The sequence below is a fragment of the Vipera ursinii genome (genome assembly GCF_947247035.1).
Source record: "Vipera ursinii genome assembly, chromosome: 16".
Lineage (NCBI taxonomy): Eukaryota > Metazoa > Chordata > Lepidosauria > Squamata > Viperidae > Vipera > Vipera ursinii.
The window spans coordinates 3,041,432-3,065,618 of record NC_139529.1 but is presented as its reverse complement, the minus strand read 5'-3'; the positions used below and the strand labels follow the sequence as shown (position 1 = coordinate 3,065,618).

Below are 24,187 nucleotides of genomic sequence, written 5' to 3'. Positions count from 1 at the left end.
GCCCAAAGTCGCCCACCTGGCTTTAATGCCTAAAGCAGGACTAGAACTCAAGACTCTTGGTTTCTAGACCTGCAACTTCATGGGTACAATACATCATTCTGGCTTACTGTCAGAATAAGAACCTTTCCGGGGCCATATGATGGACAGAACCTGGCTTAACAAGATATGATTTTTATGTTGACACAATGTTGTGCGCGGAGCTGGCCCAAAGCGACACACAACGCAGCAGCATTCAGCTAAAAGGCTACCCCGGTTAGCGGCTACTTTAGTGCATTATGAGATATAAGAGCTTCTTGCCAATCGCTTAACGCAGGGGTGTCAAACTGCCGGCCCACGGGCCAGAGTGTCACAGAGAAACCGCGACCATCCCATTGCTGGCAATGGGAAAAAGTTCCGATACATCGCGCGACGTCACGTGACATTGCAAGTTTGACATGTCTGGCTTAACCTAATTAAGGGGCACGTGTGACTGCAGGCCCTGTGCAGCCTCCACTCTCTTCCCCAGGCAAGCATCACAACAACCCTCCCATGTAGGTTTTGAAACTTTGGGAAAAGTTCAGAGAAGAGCAGCTAAGATGATCGTTGGCCTGGAAACCAAAACATATGAAGAACGGCCGCAGGATTTGGGAATGGCCAGTCTTGAGAAAAGAAGGACTAGCAAGGGGGACACGATAGCAGGATTCCAATATTTGAGGGGCTGCCACAAGGAGGAGGGGGGTCAACTTATTCTCCAAAGCACCAGAAGGCAGGACGAGAAGCAACGGACGGAAACTAACCAAGGAGAGAAGCAACCTGGAATTAAGGAGAAACTTCCTAACAGTGAGGACAATGAACCAGTGGAACAACCTGCCTCCAGAAGTTGTGGGTGCTTCATCCCTGGAGGCTTTTAAGAAGAGACTGGACAGCCATTTGTCTGAAATGGGATAGGGTTTCCTGCCTGAGCAGGGGGTTGGACTAGATGACCTCCAAGGTCCCTTGCAGCTCTATCCTGATTCTGGTTCTGCTTTTCCAAGTCTCCTGCTTGAACAGGGTGTTGGACTAGAAGACCTCCAAGGCCCCTTCCAACTTTGGGCACCTGATACTGGCCCATCTCTACTCTTGATGGTGGTGTGCTGATGGCCACCTGTCTGAAATGGTATAAGGGTCTTCTGCTTGAACAAGGGGGGGCTTGGACCTTGAGTCCCTCTCAACTCGAATGATGGATGATGGTGACGACGACTGTGAAGGCCATCCGGGAAGGCTGCACCCGTTCGGGAAGACCCGAAGACCCGAGTATCGAGGCAGCGCTGCGGGACTTGCCGAGGACCTAAAGGAAGCTCCGACTATTAGTTATAATAAGAGTTAAAAGTGCGAGAGAATTTAATATTTCATTGTTGTTTGCATATTGTAGATTAGGTTTGTCTGTATTTTTATACCCTGTATTTAGCTCTGGGAAGTCGGGGAGGGGTGAGGGGGAGGGGAGGGAAGAGTTGGGGAAGTTTGGGGAAAGGGGAGGGGTTTTGTCTTTTATATTTATATTTATATATATAAATATTTATATTTATAGAAGGGATGCGGTGGCTCAGTGGGTTAGGACGCTGAGCTTGTTGATCAGAAGGTCGGCAGTTTGGCGGGTCGAATCCCGAGTGCCGCGTAGCAGAGTGAGCGCCTGTTACTCGTCCCAGCTTCTGCCAACCTAGCAGTTTGAAAGCACGTAAAAAATGCAAGTAGGAAAATAGGGACCACTCCGGTGGGAAGGGAACAGCCTTCTGTGCGCCTTTGGCGTCTAGTCATGCCGGCCACATGACCACGGAGACGTCCTCGGACAAGCGCTGGCTCTTCGGCTTTGAAACGGAGATGAGCACCGGCCCCTAGAGTCGGAAACGACTAGCACGCATGTGCGGGGGAACCTTTACCTTTATTTATATTTATATTTATTATATTTTTATACCGCCCTTCTCCCGAAGGACTCAGGGCGGTGTACAGGGCAATAAATATAAAAACAGAATGCAAAAGTTAAAAAAACCGATTAAATATAACGCCCCAATAAAACAATGTACTGTAAAACTTTTCAATTTAAAAAAAAAAAACAAGGAGCTGCGACTTTGCCGGAACCTCCAGTGGCGGGTCGTTCCCGCGGGCGGGCGGGGTGGGGTGGGGGGCGTCTCGGCTGCTCTCCCGCCCCCCCCCCGCCTGGCCCGGGGAGGAGGAGGCGGGGCCTGGCGCGGTGGGGCCGCCCCCCCCATTCAGATGCAAAAACCCGCCCCGGCCGGGCCCGCCCCGGCAGCCAGCCTCGCTCGCGTGCGCGCCCGCGCCCTTTGCAAACTTCCCGGCCCGCCGAGAAGTTCCTCTTGCCGCAGCGCCGCCGAGCCAGCCGAGCCCCTCCGGCCCGACAGCCGCCGCCAGGAGCCAGTCCCGTCCCGTCCCGTCCGGAGCCAGCGCCGGGAGCCCCTCGGCCGGGACGCCGCAGGATCGCGCGGCGGGGATGCAGCCCCTCCGGGGAGGGAGCCGCTGCCGCTGCCGCCGTCCGGGGTTTTTGCTTCTGCTGCTGCTGCTGCAGCTGGCGGTGCTGCCCGCCTTCGCCGCAGGTACGCCGGGACGGGGGCGGGCAAGGCGAGGGTCGTGGGCCGGCGGGGGAGCCTCCCTGGACGGGCGCAGTCTACCTTGGCCGGCGCGGATCCGCGGGGGCGGGGGGGCTCGATATCGGCCGGCTTTCTTGCTGGGGAGCGGGGGGGGGGAAGGCGACGGATCGGCCGGACCTGCTTTCCTTTCCCCCATCGCTTCCCCGCGGCTGTGGAGGATGGGAAGGGCAGTCGCGCCGTCGGCGGGTCGAGAGGCCGGAGGGAGGGAGGCGGGCGGGCGCCTTGCAACGGGGACGGAAGAGCGAAGCTGCCGCCGCCGCCGCTGACCCGCCGCTCACCCCGCCGGAGGAAAGAGGCGCTTGGCGGCCGCCGCTTCTCCCTTCTCCTCTCCTCGGAGCGACTCCGCTGCGCCAAAGGAAACCGACCCGACCGGCTCGCCGGCTTCCCTCCCGGCGGCTTTTGTCGGCTGGCTCGCTTTGGGAAGGGGGGAGGAAGAGCTGCCCCCGCCCTCCTCCTCCTCCTCCTCCTGCGGCCGGGAACCATGGGAGCGGGAGTCCTTGCCGACCCGGCTGGGCCAGGCCGCCCGGGGCTTTTGCAGAGCCCCGTCCGGAGTGCGCGCCGTCGTTCAGGACTCCGGGCGGGCGCAGCCGGGGGGCGACCGGGCCGGGCCGGGGGACCCTCCTCGGGCAGGGGGGGCTGCCTGGGGCGCCCCCAGAAGCCGGGCCGGGGACCGCGGGGGTTTTTTTCTGGCCGCCTGAAGCCCTCGGGAGGGGAAGGAGAGGCAGCTTTGCCTGTGCAGCAGCTCGAAAGGCTGAAATTTATGTTTTGTGTGTCTGTGTGTGTGTGTGTGTGTGTGTGTGTGTGTTTTGCTCAATCCTTTTGTGAATGTGCGTCAGATTTCCTGTCCTCCCTTGTAGCCTCTCTACGGCCCCCCCTCCCCACCCGCCCTCTCTTCCTTTTTCTGCTTGTTTAACTGATGACTTGCAGGGCAGGGTGGGCTGTAAAAAAAAGTTGGGTGGGGGAAAGCGGAGGTAAAGAAAGAAAAAAGAGAGAAAGAAAGAAAGAAAAAGAGAAGAGAGAAGAAGGAAGGAAGAAAAAGAAAGAAAGAAAGAGAAAAGAAAGAAAGAAAGATAAAGGAAAGAAAGAAAGAAAGAAAAAGAGAGAGAAAGAAAGAAAGAAAGAAAGAAAGAAAGAAAGAAAGAAAGAAAGAAAAGAGAGAGAGAGAGACCTGTAGGTTTTGAAAGGCCAACGACTGGGGGGGGGGGAAGGGCTTGGGGGGAGCCCTCTCATCCTCCCCCCCCTCCCAGGCTTGGTCTTCTGCTGAACCTGGCTGGGTCCTTGGACGGTGCAGCTGCTGTGAGCGATGGGCCCTCGGAAGAAAGACTTTGATGTGAAATCAGAGTTAGTCAGAGTTGTTGGGGAGCCACGTGGTGCTCCCCTTAATCAGCGACACCAGAGACGGCTGTGTGTGGTGTGTACACACACACACACACAGGTGAGGCACAGGAGCTCCTGAGGTGGATTGGGGGTTTAGGAGTCGGTTGGCTCAGCCCAAACAATCCAGCCCTCCCCCTAAGCCTTCCGTAGTTGCCATCCTCCTGGCTTGGTACGATGGGGATTGTAGTCCAGCATACTCAGGAAAGCTCCAGGCTGCCTCGGATCCTTGCCCAGGCTTTGAAGAAAACCAGCCGGAGACAAAAAAAAAAAAGCCTCCGGGTAGCCAGATGGAGCACCAGAGGTGGGAGACCCGGGTTCAGATCTTGCAGTGGGTCGCCTGAGGGCTTCACACCCATCTGGTGGGGCCCAGGCCTTCAGAATCAGAACAGAGCTGGAAGGGACCTTGGAGGTCTTCTAGTCCAGCCCTCTGCTCAAGCAGGAGGCCCTAGGCCAGGGGTGGGGAACCTTGGCTCTTTTAGGACTCCTGGACTTCAACTCCCAGAATTCCTCAGCCACCATAGGGGAACTATGGCCCCTTCATGACTCCTGGACTTCAACTCCCAGAATTCCTCAGCCAGCATGGGGGAACTATGGCCCCCTCACGACTCGTGGACTTCAACTCCCAGAATTCCTCAGCCAGCATGGCTCAGCTTGGAAACCTCTCCCTTTCCCCTCAGCACGGCTGGCTCAGGGATTCTGGGAGTTGAAGTCCATGAGTCATCAAAGAGCCAGGGTTCCCTACCCCTGCCGTAGGCCATTCCAGACAAATGGCTGACCAGTCTCTTCTTAAAAGCCTCCAGGGATGGAGCACCCGCAAGCAACGCCTGAAGGCCAGCGGTTGTGACTTAGGAAGGGGCTTCGTGGCGGCCCTTCTCCCTCTGGAGAGGTCTCCCCAAGAGACGCCTGAACTTCAGCCTTTGGCGGAGGCCGCAGAGTGGGAGGCTGGCGAAAGCGCTGGCTGCCCGCTTGCCTTGTCCTTCCGTCGGGCCGGCCCTCTCCGGCCAGAAAGCGCTGGGCTGGCTCTGCGCCAGGGAGCCCCTTTGGAAGAAGGAAGGGGGAGAAAACATCCCTCTTTTTTTTTTTTTTTTTGGACGTCTGTTTTGGGGTGAGAGAGAAAAGGGCATCTTCCTGCACCAAGCCTCCCCCAGACATCTGACGGGAAGCTCGGAAACAGAAGTGGGGAACGGAAAGCGGAGCTTTCTTAAGGCCCCGGGGGCTGTTCTCGGGCAACCCCGCATGCGGCCGGGGCGGCCCCCCCTCTCCTTCCACCTCTGCTTTTCGGGAAGTGAAGAGGAAGTCGGTTCGGCCTTCCTGGGGCCGGGTCTGGTTTCGCTTTTGCGGGGTTTTGTTGCTTTTTTTTTGTTGTTTTGTTTTTTCTTTGCAAAGGGCAACTCCAGCTTTGTACCGTACAGGTAGTCCTCGACGTACGACCACGGTTGAGCCCCAGACCTCTGTCGTTAACCGAGACAGGGGTCAAGTGAGTTTTGCCCCGTTTTTTCTGGCCGCGGTTGTTCAGGGAATCGCTGGCAGTTGATAAGTTAGTTGGCCCGGATTGGGTTCGCCAGTCAGAAGGTCGCCAAAGGGGATCAGTGTGACCTTGGGACACAGTGGCCGTCGTACGTATGGACTACGTACATGTGTGTATGGGTCACCTGCAGGCAGCCTCGCTTGTGTTTCTTCCTGGGTGCCTGCTGGGTCCACTCCGGCCGGCCGGCAGCAGGCAGCTCCCCCGAGGAAGATCCCCACAGATGGGGGGGCTCCGATCCCCCCTTTGTCTGGGCAGGCGCTGCCGAGCGGCCCAGCTGTTGCTTTTTCCCACGCACGCCGAGCTGTGCCCCCTTTGCAGGAAAGGCCGAATAGCTGCCAAGCCAGGCGGTGTGTGTGTGTGTGTGTGTGTGTGTGGGTGGGTGGGTGGGCGTTCCTCCAGGAGGGTGGTGCACGTGACTCCACCCCTCCACTTTGGAAAGAAAGAAAAGTGGGGCATTTGCACAGCCCCAAAGCCCGATCTGGGAGCATCTTAACAGAGCCCCAGGTGTGCTTGTAACTTTTGCAATGTTGGGCTTTCAGGAGGTTTGCTCTCCTTTGGGTGTGTGTGTGTGTGTGTGTGTGTGTGTGTGTGTGTGTGAGGGCTGCTCAGATGGACCCTCTTCTCTCCCCAGTACAAAGGGACAAAAAGTCTCTCACACACATGACATACTTGTGCATGCTAAAAAAAAAAGGCTGGGGGCTTTGATTGCATGGTGATGGAGGCCATCGTGATATTTTTTGATCTCCCTTCCCTGAAGACCACACTCCCCCAAGAGGGTCTTCAAAGGGGCAAACCTGGCTGGCATCCTGGCCTGAACTATCATGGATTGGAGGGTTTGATGTGGTGAGTTGCATGAGCTTAGCTTAACGTAGGAATTCTTTTGGAAATCATGGCTTAGCTTAATGTAGGAATTCTTTTGGAAATCATGGCTTAGCTTAATGTAGGAATTCTTTGGGAGGCTTGGCATTGCTCCACTTTTTTTGTTTTCCTCCACTGACGGGTCATTCCATATTCTTTTAAGCTGATTGGTCTGTGACAGTATTGTTTTAGTAGACTAAAAGAATGTTTTTTAAGTTTGGGCAAGCCTCATTTTGCTTTCTGCTGACTCCCAAGTTGATATACAGTATTTTCCTTTGTAACGGCTCTGGGGTACTTTTGAGAGACTGTTGAGACTCTGGGAAGAGTGCAGAGAAGACCAACAAAGATGATTTTAGGGGACTGGAGGCTAAAACATGAAGAACAGTTGCAGGAATTGGGTACGTCTAGTCTAGTGAAAAGAAAGACTTGCGCCAACATGATAGCAGTCTTCCAATGTTTGAGGGGCTGCCACAAACAAGAAGGGGGTCCACCTATTCTCCAAAGCAAGACAAGAAACAACGGATGGAAACTAATTAAGGAGAGAAGCAACCTGGAATTAAGCAGAAGCTTCCTAACAGTGAGGACAATTAACCAGCTGGCCTTCAGACGTTGTGGGTGCTCCCGTCACTGCAGCCTTTTTAAAAAGAGACCGGACAGACACTTGTCTGGAATGGTACTGTAGAGTTTCCTGCTTCAGCAAAGGGTTGGACTAGAAGACCTCCATGGTCCCTTCCAACTCTGTTATTCTGTTACTTACCAGGCAGAAGAAGATGATTGCTCAGTCTGCATTTGGTGGTTCACCAAAGTGGGACGATAAATCAACTTGTTAAGATGCTCTGAGACAAAAGTGCTCTCTTATTTCTTTAGAGGATTTGAAAGTAACCCAGTCACTTTCTTCCGGTTCACAAGTGCTTCCATATCAAGTCACCTAACCTAGGAACAATTCTTCCTCATTGCAGGCAATTAAGCACATGTGCATTTAATGCCTAACCCAAACACAGAGGCCTATGCTTTAGCAGTTTATGGTTTTTTGCATCACACTGGTTTCCTTGATTGCACTTTTACAAATAATAAATCTTGATTTCATTGGAAGGCTAGCAACTCTTCCTGTACTTACATGCAGCTTGATTGTGGCTTAGCATAATGTGCAAAGCTGCTGTAGTTGGTAAACCTATAATCCTCTGTTAATATGTGCCAAACCAATTAACGATGTGAACCACGGATCTCTAAACTGTGGCTTAATGTGCTGTACAGACCAGGTCAAACGGTCCTATTTAGAGCCCAATCTGTGATTGGCATCCTCCTTGATGTTTTAGAAAAATTTCCCCTTTTTAAAAAATATGACTTTTAATTCTCTGTCAAAAAAAGTCAAACTGCTCTTCCTGCCAGTCGCTGTTCAGAAAAAAAAAATGTCCTGAAAACCTCTCACAGCCAAACCAATTTTGAGTTGATTCAGGCAGCCTGACAAAACTATTTTCAGGGTTAACAAAATACATTTATCCTGTTGACAGAACATACAGTGCCCAAAACAATAAGGGAAAACCAAAGTCTAGCCTGTTAGTTTGCTCCGTGAAGTCCCCACAACACCCTGGCCCCCAAATGCCGGAATCCTAGTTTTACCCTTCGGTCAGGATGTTTGGTGAAGTTAGCTTACGGGCAATCCTCGTAATTTATGATTTTCAACCTTGGCCACTTTAAGATGTGTGGGCTTCAGCTCCCAGAATTCCTCAGCCAGGATGCTGAATTTTGCTTAGCTATTCTTGTAGAAACAAAAGTCTTCTTTGAGTTTATTTATTTATTTATTTATTTATTTATTTAATTTAATTTTTATACCGCCCTTCTCCCGAAGGACTCAGGGCGGTGTACAGGGCAATACAATAAAATACAATATATAAAAATTTAAAAAATATTAAATACAACGGCCCAATTCAATAAATTAATACAAAGCGTTAAAATACCCCTAAACCCATCAGACCAGGCCGGCTTGTTCAAATAAATATGTTTTTAGGTCACGTCGGAAGGAGCGACTTCACAGACAGGTCCATGCTGCAGTGCTTTTCAAGCTTGACCGCTTAAAGATGTTTGGACTTCAACGCCCAGAATTCCCCAGCCAGCCATGGCTGGCTGGGGAATTCTGGGAATTGAAGTCCACATATCTTGAAACGGCCCAGCTTGAAAAACACGGTGTCAGAGATGATGTGGCTTTTCTCTTCAGTTGTAAGACAGTTTCCCACCATCGAGGAAGGAGCGTGGAACTTGGCATCCGTGTAATTTGGCTCAGATTGTCATCTTCAGCGGTTGAAGACACCAACCCTGGTGCTGGCAGGTATTAGATCTCAGATGACACGCGTGGCCCAGAGATGCTGGGCCATCCTGTCTGACGAACTCCCAGTTGCCATCCCATAATGCCATCCCATAATGCCAGTCCATCCCGTGAGGCAGCTTTTCCTTTTTATCTGCTTTCTTCAGAAAGAAATCTCCAGAAGGAGAAACCCCCCCCCTTTAAAAAAAAAACGAGAACTGCTAAGCTGCATTTCCTGGGTGGGTTTCTTTAGGCTACCTCCCCCCCCCAAAACCAACTTGGTTGATCGCAGAAAGGGGGGGGATCTCATGCTGGGAAGGTCAGGGGCACACCACAGAGAGTCATTTACACAATCATGAAGTTGAGGAAACTCAAAACTTTTCAGGTGCCTGCGTTGGTGTGTAGCAAGCTGTTCTCTTAGGACAGGGGTAGGCAACCTTGGCTCTTTTGTGACTCGTGGACTCCAACTCCCAGAATTCCTGAGCCAGCATGGCTCAGCTTGGAAACCTGTCCCTTTCCCCTCAGCATGGCTGGCTCAGGAATTCTGGGAGTTGAAGTCCATGAGTCATAAAGCGGCCTAGGCCAGGGCCAGGCAACCTTGGCTCTTTTGTGACTCGTGGACCTCAACTCCCAGAATTCCTGAGCCACCACAGCTCAGCTTGGAAACCTCTCCCTTTCCCCTCAGCATGGCTGGCTCAGGAATTCTGGGAGTTGAAGTCCACGAGTCATAAAAGAGCCAAAGTTGCCTACCCCTGTCTTAGGATAAAGAAGCAGTTTGATCTAGTGGTTTAAGGGACAGACTAGAACAGGGGTCTTCCACCTTGGCCCTTTTATGACTTGTGGACTTCAACTCCCAGAATTCCTCAGCCAGCGTGTCAGGCTGAGGAATTCTGGGAGCTGAAGTCCACAAGTCATAAAAGGGCCAAGTTTGAAAACCCCTGGGCTGGAAGCTGAGACAGTGGGAGTTCTAGTCCTGCCTTAGGCGTGAAAGCCCCCTGGGTGACTTTGGGCCAGTCCCTACCTCTCAGCCCAACCCACCTCACAGGGTTGTTGTGGAGAAAATCGGAGGAGGAAGCTGTGTTGGATATATTCACTGACCTCTTTGTAAAGAATAATAAAGGTGGGATACCAATAAATAAAATACAGATCTGGTGGCCTTATAAGCTGCTAAAGCAGATTCTGGTTCCAATTAGGACTCTTCATTATTTGGAAATTACCTGAAAAGAACACATTTGAGAGGGTAAATTATGATTCACGTCCTGGAAACGTAACCTGATTTACCTTTTTGAGTTCCTGCCTGTAAAATGGGTGTAGAAGGCTGTCAGTTGCCGGGGTGGTGGTGGTGGTGGAAAGAAGAAATATTGCATTTTTTTGAGGCTACTTGAATCTGTACAATAAATCATCTACTTTGTGGCTGATTTTGGCGGAGGGATGTCTGCTAAACCTAAATGTCCATTGACTTCAAATTCAGGCTATTTGCATCGATTGCCATGCGAATCGCTTGCATTGCTTTTGCCTATAATGGAGTGTGCTGCTTGAAAGGAAATCGGGCCCCTAAAATCCGAAGTTTGGTAAAATGAAGCAGTGAAGAAGCCCTGCTGTTTTACAAAAGCGCTGAAATGCTGCATCTGTCCAAGAGGACTAACCTCCTAACTCTGTCCTTTAACTTTTCCCAACCGGATGTGTGTTTCCAGAGCATCAGCCATTAACCCCGTGCTAGCTTGACTCAGTGCTTGGGGAGCGGGAAGCCTGGCACCTCGGAGCCCATGAGATGGGGCAAGGCCGCAGTGGTTCCTACTTGGACTTTGTGTGTCTCTCGACATCTTCCTTAAATCACCTGTGTTCTCTTCTTGCAGGTTTGCGATGCACCCAGCCTTCCGAATCCTGCTTGAACGGAGGGAAGTGTGAAACTTTTCAAAATGGAACAGGGGCATGCCTGTGAGTACCGGCTTGTTTTGTGATTTTGTTTTTTTGTAATCAGCACGGGGAACGAAAGCGTGCAAAAGATTTCAACCCTGAGATGTTTTTGTTCGTTGGTTTTTAGTGTTCCAAGTTTGGGACACAACACGGGCGTTCTAAAGAGGGTTTTCCCCAAAGAAAAGAACACTAGGCCTTTTGAATTTTGTCTCAGCTGAAGGAGGATATTCCTATTTGGCGTGGATCTGCTTTGTTTTGGGCTTGAAAACACACTGCAGGGTTTGGTTTGGTTTTTGCCAATCCCTAAGGAGAACAAACACACCAAGTAGGGGTAGGAATTAGAAGGAAGCCCAGTTTATGGCTCAGAGTAAAAAGCTGGGCTGTTCTTCAAGGAGTTGACAACAGTTTTGGTATCTTTCCCTCCCCTGCACTAGATGGTTGAAGATAGATTTAGAGACTCTGGGAAGAGTGCAGAGAAGAGCAACAAAGATGATTTTAGGGGACTGGAGGCTAAAACATGAACAGTTGCAGGAATTGGGTACGTCTAATCTAGTGAAAAGAAAGACTTGTGCCAACATGATAGCAATCTTCCAATGTTTGAGGGGCTGCCACAAACAAGAAGGGGGTCCACCTATTCTCCAAAGCACCAGCAGGCAGGACAAGAAACAACAGATGGAAACTAATCAAGGAGAGAAGCAACCTGGAATTAAGCAGAAACTTCCTAACAGTAAGGACAATGAACCAGCTGGCCTTCAGACGTTGTGGGTGCTCCCGTCACTGCAGCCTTTTTAAAAAGAGACCGGACAGACACTTGTCTGGAATGGTGCTGTAGAGTTTCCTGCTTCAGCAAAGGGTTGGACTAGAAGACCTCCACGGTCCCTTCCAACTCTGTTATTCTGTTAGATTGGCCTTGAGATAGAAGTGACCCAGACCCCCCCCCTTTTTCCCTTTGTGGGGAGACTGAAGAAGGCTAGGTTTGGAAGCCGAAGGGTGTATGAAAGTGGCTATTTGAAAAAAACACAGAGACAGTTTTATAGGGTTTTGGTGAGAGATGAGGCGTGTGGGGTTTTTCCTCCATTTTATGAGGGAGATACAGTTCCTCTTCATGCAACTGAGAGTTTGCTTATATCCATATGCCTGGACAAAGTCTCTTGTGCGCCTTCTAGCAAATGCTGGTTTACCAAAAGGGGACATGGACGTATATGAGGTTCCGCCATTGATTAGATCACTTGTTGAGGAATCAACTGGAACATTTTCCCCATGAACCAGAATGGCTTCTGTAATCTGGTGGCTCCTGAATTGGTTCCTTCCAGACACAACAGGCTTGCGTCTCCTCAGGTTAACAAATCTGGGTGCTTGCATCACAGCTGGAGAGCACCCTGTTGGGGAAGGCTGCTCCAATCCAATCCTATCTACAAATCGTGGTGCATTCAAGGAACATTGTAGAATAGGATGTAGAATCCAGAAATTTCATAATTTGGTGTCCTAGGGGGGATTTTGCAAACTTTTGGTTTCTTAGCTAACTCCATAACGGGTATCAGCTGCCCTTGGGTCAGAACCCAACGCTATCCAAGTGGGTGGATGAAAAATTCAGCTTGCTCTTTGACTTTTTGACTTTTCTGTTGAAGAAATATGAAAGTTGCCTGCCTGGTTCCAGTCTAGATAAGTATGTTTGAAAAGTAGACGTTCGGTAGAATTAAATTGGAATTAAATTGAACCAAATCGAGAACCAGTGGGCATCATGGCTAAGTGGTGAACTATCGACCAGGGAAAGCCTGGCTTGAGGCTGTTGTCAATCATGGGAAACCATTGTGTGACTTCCCTACTTATCCCACAGGGTGGTTGTTACAGGGGTCAAAATGGGAGGGGCAGCACCGGTTGTGGCGTGTTGTGCCGGAAGGGGACAACTCGCCGCAGCCAGCTCGCCGCGGGACAAGTTTTAACAATTCGGTTTAGTTATTTAAAATAAATTTAAAAAAAAAACATTGTAATTTTTGCCGTTCGCATTTCATTCTGTCCCTCCTTTGGCATTTTTTCCCCCCTTAATAATTCTGTTCCGCCATTTCTTTGATATTAGTGTAACTCTTGTTCCGCAGCAAGCTGTCCGGGAAGGGGGGTGGGTTGCCAAACTTATCATAAACCCTGTTGTGCTCCTGAAGAAAAAGTGCGGTGAAAATCAGTCAAAGAAGTCAGTTCTTGGAGCACTGGGGTTTGCCCATGAGAAACCTGGCTTGTGGCGATGCAGTGGCGTTTGTGATCCCAATGGTGTATGGGGAGGAGGTGAAGTCTAGGGGAGTCAGCCCCCCACCCCCTCGTTCTTTCATCTTTCTCCCTTTCCACGCTTTGCGTTTCCGCAGGAGAAGCCTTCAGCAAATTAACCAGCTGGGGAGCCATTTAACAGACAAAGGCTCAGCTCCTTTTTTATTTTTATTTTTTATTTTAATTCCATTGATATCCCGCCCCTCTCCGAAGACTCAGGGTGGCTTACAAGCTTAGCAATAGCCTTCATTCTATGTATATGCCTGCTTATTAGGGCTTTCACACACACCCCAAGCGGCATTATTACAAAGTCAGCTTAATTGCCCCCAACAATCTGGGTCCTCATTTTACCTACCTCGGAAGGATGGAAGGCTGAGTCAACCTTGAGCCTGGTGGGATGCGAACCTGCACTAATTTGGTGAGATGCTGGTGGATGCAGGCCACGACACACATACATAGGTGCGCACATGCATACAGACACTCATGCACTCCTATATAAAAAATGTGTGTCTGGATTTTTGGCCCCAGAATCAACTCCACCCTGCACTCAGTCTAAATCTTGTTTTTTCTTTCATTCAAAGAGGGACAGCTGGGATTCGGTCAAAATTCGGCGGCTATTGTTAAGACGGGGAGATGAATGCTTTGTGACTAATCTCAGGAGGGTTCCCAGAATGCCTGATTCGGTCTTACCGCAGACCCCATTTATTTATTCCCCCTCTCCCCCCCCCCCACCATGTTCTTGGTCATTCTTCTTCTGCCTCAAAGACTCGTTTGTCTTCCCCAATTTACATGGGGTGGACAGATGGAATTGAATGGGGCCTGGACAGATGTGGGTGTTCTCTGCCAAGGGAGGGGGGGGGCTGCTTGCTGCTGCTGCAACTGCCACTGCCCCCCCCCCAGGGTCAGTCAGGAGGGGGGGACTTTCTTGCATAAACCCAAGTTTTGTTCCTCAACTTGCCGGTGCCGTTGGCATCAGCCGTTCTCTACTGGCGCTTTCCACGTGTGCTGGGTAAGGGTGAGTTATAGCTTAGAGGCCTCTGTTTTCGTGGCGGGCTCCTCTTGTGCTGGATAACGGGCTGTTGTGATGCCTTGCACGAGGACGGAGCTCCCCCAGGAGAGTAAATGCCCCCCCAACCGCCGGATTGGTGTTGGCTTAGGCGGGGATTCTCAAACTTGGCAAACTTGAAGGTGGGTGGACTTAGATCCCAGGATTCCCCAGCCAGCCTCTTGCCAAGCGTGAGTAACGCTGGTTAATAGCATCGTGTAAAGCTTGTAAATCTGGCTCAGAGGAAATCAGATGGAGCATAATGAGAGAGGGAGGGAGAGAGAGAGAGAGATGAAAAGTTGGATTAAAGTGCAGAAAAGGGGATTCAACTCTATAAGTAGTCCCTTCCCCCCCAATAAAATTTTAGTTTATTCAAAGATTAAAATACAAAGCACCAAAATATTTTTTAAAAAAAAACACACAACAAAAAGACATTAACGAAAATGTCTTTAAAAAAGCCTAACACATACGCTACACCTAATATACGAATGCTTGACTAGTATAATAGAGAAATGTTGGTTTCCCACCCCTTGCGAAACAGGCCAAAAGAATTTTCAAATTGTTAAAACGACTAAATCTACTTAACAAATTATTAGCCTGTCAATAGCAAAACGGTTAACAGCAGAAACAAAAATAGTGAACATGTTATGTAAAAGTGTAAGAATAATAAAAACCATAAACAGGAATAAGAGAGAAATTCCAAAACTCTCCATAAACAAACAGTTATTGTAATCAACTCGTAGAAAATTTACCACAGCTTCAATCCCCAAACGTTCCAAATATTAACCCTGGACTGATCCCAGGTCAAATATCCACGTTTGCTTCTCCAGCTTACAGTTGGGACCAGAACTTCCATTCCTAAACAATCTGGCCATTAAGTGAGAGAGGCACCCAATATCACCACCCTATTTGCTGCAATTATTAGGTAAATCTCACCGTTTTTGATTGAATCTGGCTTCCCCCATTGACTTTGCTTGGGGTCACCCATGACGGCCTCTCCTTCTCCCTCTCCCCAAACCTACCTTACAGGGTCGTTGGGATAAAGCGGGGAGGGGGGTTTGAGATGTGATGCAGGCTTTCCATCTCGTTCAGGGGTAAATTGATGTCAAATCAATGGGGACATGGGATAAAAGTTGGCCTGTGCTCTTAGAAGCCCATTTCCCTAAAATGTGGCTACGTCCGTCACTTCTAGCCTAAAGAGATGAAAAGATCTACTATCTCAATGCTGGTTTAGTGCCTGGTTGCTCAGCAGTGGGGAAGAGAGCTGTTGGCAAGCGTGGATTTGACCCACATCACACATAATGCCGAGTGCATTACATCATTCTTGCAGAGATTGCTGGCTCCGCTCAGGCTTTTGAGCTTACATAGCAGAGTGCCTGCATTTTATATTTGATATGATATAATTAAAATTAACACGGGGAGTGGGAAATGTTGGTTCAGCCGCCCCCCCTCCCCCCCCCCCCGGTCGCTGCTGGTGGCTTCAGCCTTCTGCCAAGTGTGGTTTTTGCGGTGACTGAACGTAAACTGCAGCTTTGCAAAAGTTGGCCTCTTTCTCTCTGGAGAACTCAAGTCTGTGTTCCCAGATCAGATGAAAAGGTTTCTCCCGGATTGGGTCTCCGTACAAGGAGAGATACTAATTAAACCTTGGCAGGGCTGCTTTTGCGGGTTGCCCTCCCTCCCCCTCCGCCCGGATGAAAAGGAGCTGATTTATTTGATTTTTCTAGGCCTGTTGCAGACACTTCGTCTGATGCCACTTTCCCAGGATTGCTCCCGCTTGCCCAGTTAGCAGCCCGTGGTGCCGTGGGGAGCAAAATTCACGATTTTTTTTCAGGGTCTACCTATTTGCTGTTAGCTGCCAAGTCGTGTCCGACCCATTGCGACCCCACGGACAACGTTCCTCCAGGCCTTCCTGTCCTCCACCATCTTCTGGAGTCCCTTTAAGCTCACGCCTCCTGCTTCAGGGACTCCATCCAGCCACCTCATTCCCTGTCGTCCCCTTCTTCTCTTGCCCTCAACCTTTCCCAGCGTTAGGCTCTTCTCCAGTGAGTCCTTCCTTCTCATTAGGTGGCCAAAGGATTTGAGTTGATCTGGCCTTCTCAAGAGCCGTCAGGGTTGATCTCCTCTAGGAGCGACCGGTTTGATCACCTTGCAGTCCAAGGGACTCGCAGGAGTCTTCTCCAGCACCATAGTCTACCTATAGGAAATCTGATAGACCAGCAACTACTCCGAAGCCCACATCACCAGCCGGCTTTCTTTTCTTCTTGGCTGACACAAAGCAGCCTCCCCCTCAGCCGTTCTACACACAGAATTCAAGCTTCCACCAGAATTGGCTTGAAAAAACACCTGGTAGTCCCTGGGATCAAATCTTCCTTCCTTCCCTAAGCAAGGCAGTCATTGTGTCATGCCCGATTTTATGGCCGTTTTTGCTTGAATTATCTGCAAGCCATCCGTTTCCCCCCCCCATTAACTTCGCTTGCTGGAAGTCCCCCGAGAAGGTCACGTACGGAAACTCAGGCGACCCCGAGGAACTGCAGCCCGCGTAAATGCACGCCATTTGCCAAGCATCACCTGACCGGGAATTTACATCGGTCGTAAGTGCAACGACCAGTCGCAAGTCAGCTTTTTCCAGCCCCGTTGCATCGTCCAACGGTTGCTAAATGACTCCTTTGCGCAGCGCGTTCTGGAATGAGGCTCCCGTTTTCAAACGCGGCCTGTTCTCATCTCCAAAAGGAGACCGCCTGGCCCAAAGCCTCTTTCCCCTTCGCCTGTGCTCTTTTCTGGAAGGACGCGGAAAAGGAACTTGGGTTGAAAGTTGCTTGTCCTGGAATTCAACAGTTCACAAGCGCGCCAGAGTCTCTTTCCCAAGCTTTCGGAGCCACACGGTTATTCAACTCCAGAATCCATTGTTAACTCCTTTAAGGAGCGGAAGTCTTTCATCTCAAAGTCTTTAACCTGTCCTTACTTCCCTGGAAATACTTGTAGTAGTAATAATAATAATAATAATAAAGTGGGGAGGGGCGAAGAGGAATACGGACTCGCTGTGGGCAGGAAATGGGTGCGGTGTGGAAATGGCTTGAGGAAGTCAGAATAGTTTGGTTGGGATCCTGCCATGTTGAGTCCGTCCTAGCAGCTCTAGCTGGGAACAACGAGTAATTCTAATTTAGGCAGGACGGCGAGGGAATCCTGCGCTTTCTTTTCCTTCGAACGTTCGAGGTTTGAGCCTTTTGAGAATGGCCGGATGGTGGCTAGTTCCCGAATTCTGCTCTCTTACGGAGAGACTTCTCCAGATTTTTCCTCTTCTGTGTGAGCCAGATACGCTGAGCAAATGCCAGGTTGGTTGCAGCGGGGCTGTCCGCACACAAGGCCCGATGGCAGCTGTGGTGGCGTGGTTGAAGTTAGGTGTGTTTCATGCTACGCATAAAATCCCGTGCAAAGTCCCCAGCGTGCCCCCAAATTGATTTTTTGATCCTGCTCTGCACCCTCGCCTTCCCCTGGCTTCAGACGCCTTTGCTTTCCCCAAAGCTCAATTTCTGAGGGTCTTGCAGATTCTGAAAATGTTCCTTGTGGTCAAAGCAAGGTGTGAGGTGGAACGTTGCACGTCTGCCTTTTGGCTCTTCTAACCTTGCACGGTTTGACTTCCTGGCTACTGTTCTGCAAGGCCTCTTGTGGAAATGTGGCTTCCTCGCCCCGAGATCTTTTAGCCAACATTACCAGGCTTTGAAGCCAGGCCTGTTGGCAGGTGGCCATGGCTCTGTTTTCTAGGACCCCCCCGAGCAACTCTTCACATTGGCGTGAGATCTTGTATACTGGAGCAATTGGATAAAATCCGAGTTGGTGGGTTGAGAAAGTTAGGAAGATTCCTATCACACACACATACCCTTCATCCTTCAAGCGTGCTCCCACTTTACGTGGGGTTGTATGTTACGTTATGTCCCTACCTTCCTCGCTGAGGAGGTGAAATACGTTTCCCTTGCCTTGCAGGAGGAAAGAAGGGGGGGGGGAAGTAAAGCAGGAAGGGTCCTCGTGTTGAATGGTGCCAACTTAAATTTGAAGGAGGGAGAAAAGAAGATTACGAAGGTCAGTTGCAAAAAAAGAGCTTAGGTGCTCTGGTGTGTTAGAAGAATGGCTGCAGCTGAGCGACTAAAATCTGGCTCCAGATTTGAAACTTTCAGGCCTGCCATTGCTTAGAGCTCCTTGTCATAAGGCAGTCTTGTTTCGGATAACCATCTCCCAGTAACGGCCTCTCTGGCTTGATCTGAGCCCATTGAAATGTACAAAAAACTCCCATTTCAGCCGTGCAAAGGGGCTTCTCTTAGCACCTGAGCATCCAGGATAGGATCTGGAGTTGCCAAGGGTGGCCAAACTGGCAACACTCACTTTTCAAGATATGTGGGCAACCAGACAGGACACCCTCCAGCTAAAAAATGGGTTGTGGAATTCCGGGAGGCGAAGTCTGAAGGGTGAGAGGGAAGTGGAGTAGACTTCCTTAGGTAAAGGTAAAAGTTCCCCCCGCACACGCGTGCTAGTCGTTTCCGACTCTAGGGGCTGGTGCTCATCTCCATTTCAAAGCCGAAGAGCCAGCGCTTGTCCGAGGACGTCTCCGTGGTCATGTGGCCGGCATGACTAGACACCAAAGGCGCACGAAACGCTGTTACCTTCCCACCGGAGCGGTCCCTATTTTTCTACTTGCATTTTGACGTGCCTTCGAACTGCTAGGTTGGCAGAAGCTGGGACGAGTAACAGGCGCTCACTTTGCTATGCGGCACTCGGGATTCGACCCGCCAAACTGCCGACCTTCTGATCGACAAGCTCAGCGTCCCTAACCCACCGAGCCACCGCGTCCTTACTCCCAACCAATTTCCCATCTGGGGTAGGAGCCCCTCTGTTTGCTTCCAGTTCATTGCTCTTCAAGACCCCCAGTCTGCTTGGAAAACAACGTAATGGGCATCCAAGCAATATTTTTTTTTCTTTTTTTTAAGCAAACGCTCCTTTTAGGGTTGGGAGCGGAGAGGGAAGGGAAAATTAACCGTGAAGTTCTCGGAGGGAGGGAAGAAGTAGAGAAGAGAGCTTGAAGGAAAGAAGGAAAAAAAAGGAAGAGGGGAGGAGAGGAGAGAAAAGAAAGAAGGAAGGAGAGGTGCAAAGGGAGGAATGGAGAAATCCACAAGAGAGTCCCTGCTTGGTTGTTCCAGTGGGTGTCCTCCGGCAGAGCCATTTGGCCCCTGCTGCCTGGCAAAGAATTCACTTTTTGGAGCTAATTGGCCATTTGTCCCTCCCTCCCCTCCCTCTCCTCACGGAGGAGCATCTTAGAAATGCAGGACGGGAAGTTTGTCAAAAGTGCTGCCCGAGGACCACATGGAGAGGCTGTCCCAGATTGCACCTATTAATGAAGTGTTAATTTGATTTTTTGGCTTCCCCCCCTTTTCCTTCCCAGGCTCCTCGGAGGAAGGGCTTCAGGCCCCCCCGCCCCCCCTTCTCAAAAAAAAAATGTAGGTCACGTGCTTTTCATCCTCCCCAGCCTAAGGCCCGCTGTGTGGCTGCCCACCCACTCGGTGGGAACCTCCTCGCTGGCTGCGGTTTTTTCTTCTTCTGCAGCGTTTGCACCACATGCGACTGCCTGCCAAAATATTCCCCCCCCCGCTTGCCTGCTCAACCCTTTCCAACGGGTGTGTGTGTGAGTGTGTGTGTGTGTGTGTGCCAGGGGATGCTTTTGTTCATTAATCTGACACCCCCACCCCCACCCAGTCTTTTGTGCAGCCGTGCTGAGATGGCAAGCTTGGGTGGAAACCCACCCGTTTGAGGCAGATCCTGAAATCCTAGGGTGAGATTTGGCCCATTTTGGAAACCTTTGGCTTTCTTAGCCTTTGAAGGTCCGGTGGGGGTCATCTGGGGTTGACTTAGGGAAGCCCTCCATGATGAACAAGTTGGTCCCTGGGCGGAAGACTTTGAGGGCCCCTCAGTCCGGTCGGAACAGATGCAGAACCATTATTTTGTAAGTGGGGGTCCCAGATTTGGCTTCTTGCATATTCCAGGCCACCTAATGAGAAGGAAGGACTCACTGGAGAAGAGCCTCATGCTGGGAAAGGTTGAGGGCAAGAGAAGAAGGGGACGGCAGAGAAGGAGGTGGCTGGATGGAGTCCCTGAAGCAGGAGGTGTGAGCTTAAAGGGACTCCAGAAGATGGTAGAGGACAGGAAGGCCTGGAGGAACGTTGTCCATAAGGTCACGATGGGTCAGACACCACTTCACAGCTAACAACAACAACAATAGCTATATATCATCTGTCTATCCATCCATCCATCATCTCTCCCTCTACCTAGCTATCCATCCATCCATCCATCCATCCATCCATCTTCCATCCATTTGACATATATATATGTATCTATCTATCATCTATCTTGAGCCTAAATGGACTCCAGAAGATGGTACAGGAAGGCCTGGAGGAACGTTGTCCATGGGGTCGCGATGAGTCAGATACCACTTTGCAGCTAACAACAACATATTCCAGGCAAATGTGATTCAGCTTTCTAAAGTTGCTTTAAGTTGAGGCGACTTCCTTAAAGAAAGCCAGTGGCTCCATGGGGGTCCACCTTCAACTGGCCTGTTATGAGCTTGCTTGGAGGGCCAGAATTGGGGTTCTTTGTGCCCTGAATTTACTCCAGACCCTCCCCGGGTCTGCCTAGATTTGGTGGTGGTGGGGGAAAGTATGTGAACAGTTTCCTGCCCCAACAGCCAGCCAGCCTGGAGGGGGTATGCTCAGCTGGCTGTGGAATTTCACTCCTGTTTCATTTCAAAAGAATTGACAACCCTGTGCGAAGTCACCTCCCTGGTCAGCTTCCGTGGGGCAAGAGCGGTTTCTGCAAGGAGGCTGAGATTTGTTAGCTGCTTGTTAGCAGCGTTGAGCATTCGAGCTGCCCCTCGGAGGTCCGCAGGACAAAAGGCCAGCTAGCCGGAGGCATCACCGTTGGGCTTGGCTGAAGCCACAGGTCTGCTTCAGCCTCAGCTTTTGGCCGTCGAGCTTTTATCTGCTGGGTTTAGTAGTCCAACGTTTCTCCACCTTGTCAACTCTTCCACTCAAGCAAGCCGGTAGGCAGATCCTGGGAGGTGAAGGACCCACCTCGGAAAGTTGCCAAGGTTGAAAAACCCTGGTTTACTCAAACCTTCATTTGAAAGTGGGCCAACGGAGTGGGTGATTTCCCTGTTCCTCCTTTATAGAATAGAGATCTTCTAGTCCAGCCCCCCCACTCAAGCAGGAGAACCTAGGCCAGGGGTCGGCAACCTCGGCTCTTTTATGACTTGTGGACTTCAACTCCCAGAATTCCTGAGCCAGCACAGCTGGCTCAGGAATTCTGGGAGTTGAAGTCCACGAGTCATAAAAGAGCCGAGGTTGCCGACCCCTGACCTAGGCCATTTCAGACAAGTGACTGTCCAGTTTCTTCTTAAAAACCTCCAGTGATGAAGCACCCACTGCTTCTTAATTATCTATCTATCTATCTTTCTATCTATCTTCAATCAATTTAATCAGAATAGAGCTGCAAGGGACCTTGGAGGTCTTCTAGTCCAGCCCCCTGCTCAAGAGGAGACCCTAGACCATTTCAGACAAATGACTGTCCGGTCTCTTCTTAAAAGCCTCCAGTGATGGAGCGCCCACGATTTCTGAAGGCAACTTCTGCCCCACTGTTTAATTGTCCTTAATTAAGTTTCTCCTTAATTCCAGGTTGCTTCTCTCCTTGATCAGTTTCCATCTGTTGTTTCTTGTCCTGCCCCCTCTGGTGCTTTGGAGAATGCAGAACTCAACTTTTAGGATCTGGTATTAGATGGTTGCAAGGCAATAATAAATTAATGTTTAATGAAATAATTCCTCACTGCAACATCAGATGGATTTTATGCTGCTCTTCTCTGCCCCAGCTCTTACCGCCGGCAGAAGGAAGCTGACATCTTTTTTAAAAGTGCAACCCTTTTACCACTAACCACAACTTTTGTCGTAAGGTTATGGAAACATCTCTGGCAAGTCTGAAAGCCGCCTTCCTCTCTTTTACTGTCCAGAAGACCAAGGAGCCCCCCCCCTTCTGAGATACACTCCCCACCTCCCATTTCTTCTGGGCTGAGGTCCCCTCTGTCTAGGCCAGGAGTGGGGAACCTTGGGGCTCTTTTATGACTCGCGGACTTCCAATACCCAGAATTCCCGAACCAGCCATGCTGAATTCTGGGAGTTGAAGTCCACAAGTCATAAAAGAGCCAAGGTTGCCCACTCCTCGGTCTAGGCCAGGGGTAGGCAACCTTGGCCCTTTTATGACTCATGGACTTCAACTCCCAGAATTCCTGAGCCAGCATGGCTCAGCTTGGAAACCTCTCCCTTTCCCCTCAGCGTGGCTGGCTCAGGAATTCTGGGAGTTGAAGTCCACGAGTCATAAAAGAGCCAAGGTTACCTACCCCTGGTCTAGGCTGCCATTCTTGCTCCTGTCCCCTGGGGTTCTCCACGGGCCGTGGCCGCAAAACCTTTGAGGGCGGCAAGTGGCCACTCTGGATGGGGGGCAGACGGTGTTTTATTTATTTATTGATGGGATTTATATCCCGCCCTATCTCCCGAAGGACTCAGGGCGGCTAACAACAAAACATATAATAAGTACAGAAATCAAGATAAAAATAAAATTAAAATCATCCCATCCTCAGTGTTCAAGTTAGCTCACTGGATGCTCTTCCATCTACAGGCAGTCTTCGACTTATGACAGTTCGTTTGTGACCTTTCAGAGTTACAAGGGCACTGGAAAAAGTGACTTATGACCGTTTTGCACACTTACGGCCTCAAAATTCAGACGCTTGGCCACGGACTTGTGTTTATGACGGTTGCAGTGTCTTGGGGTCATGTGACCACCTTCTGTGACCTTCTGCCAAGCCAAGTCAGTGGGGAAACCAGGTTCACTTAACAACCTTGTTACTTGACAACTGTGGCAAGAAAGGTCGTAAAACGGGGCAAAACTCAGCAACTGTCTCGCTTAGCAGCAGAAGCATTGGACTCATTTGTGGTCGTAGGTTGAGGACTGCCTGTGGTCTCCATCTGCCCAACCTCCCCCCCCCCCGCGTGCCAGTTTTGGGACAGAGTGGGTGGGGGAAGTCTGAAACAACATTTGCATGCTATCTTTCTGTGCTTTGCAAGAAATGAGAGCAGCTGAAACAGGGGAAAGTCCTAACCGTGTCAAATATAGATTTTTTTTCTCCCCAAATATTAAATCTCCTTCGCAGCAGAATGCCGGGGCTGGCAACGCGACTCATATGCCAAGCACAAGGGGTTTTTTGCGTGTTTTTGAAGGAAAAAAAGGGGTCAGGCGTTCAAACACCAGGGCAGAACAGGTCATGTTGTTTGGGCTACACAAAACAAAACACGGCTTGTTTTGTGTTGGCTCATCACTAAGCAGTGCAGATCCAGCCAATTGTGGTTTATCTGCTTAACTTCATTTTTTTCTTTAATTAAAAGGAAAAACGGAAAGAAATGGTTTTATCTAGGTCAGGGGTGGCCCTTCCTTTTATGACTTGTGGACTTTGCAACTCCCAGAATTCCTGAGCCAGCCATGCTGTTGAATTGAATACCTTAACATAAATTGAGTAACATGTATGCCTCCCTTCATCGCCATATGTGGTGTTCTCCCTCCCGGCACAAGTTTAACAATGAGGCACCTTGGTTGGTCTTGAACACCATCCAGCGTTGTCAGTAGAGTCACGTAGTCCTTCAGTTTGACAAGGGTGCATGATAACGAAGGCCATCGGTGTAGCACGAGGTGGAGGTCCACCGTTGTAATGACCTTGGGTGTCATTCTGTGATGCCACTCACAATTTTCCACCAAGGTTTTGGTGGTGCCCATCTTCAAAGCTTGCGACAGCTCGCCAGGGGTTCTGTTGGCAACCACAGCTTCTACTTCCTTGGACTGGATGTCACAGGTGCCTAGGTTTTCCTTCACACCATCTTTGTAGTGTTTGCATCGACAACCTTGAGGTGTCTTCCCATTCTCCAGATCACCCTGGAGAGACCTAGGTGGGCATCCATTCCAATGAGGTGTCTCATCAATCTCATCTGGGTGGGATAATCAATGCTGGTGAATGACCCAAGACCTCCAGCTTGGAGACGCAGCCTTTTTTTAAAAGGCTTTTTTTTACAACAACAATCCTTAGTGCCTGGTGTACAGTGTGTTTGTCTTGGTTCATAAAATAATATTAAAAAAACCACACACGGACAATCAATAGTAGTTAATTAACAGTCAACAATAATTAATTTTTATACTTCCATAAT

At 50.1% G+C, this 24,187-nt stretch overlaps 1 protein-coding gene across 1 annotated transcript in view; it reads left to right on the top strand.

Annotated features, from left to right (window-relative positions):
* The first annotated feature begins 2,035 nt into the window (after positions 1-2,035).
* NOTCH1 (notch receptor 1) overlaps positions 2,036-24,187 on the top strand; it is a 106,925-nt gene continuing 84,773 nt past the window's right edge. The window contains exons 1-2 of the mRNA XM_083375013.1: positions 2,036-2,567; positions 10,543-10,624. Of these exons, the coding sequence (XP_083231139.1) occupies positions 2,465-2,567; positions 10,543-10,624 (185 nt within the window). The 5' untranslated portion in view covers positions 2,036-2,464. The remainder of the gene's footprint in view (positions 2,568-10,542; positions 10,625-24,187) is intronic.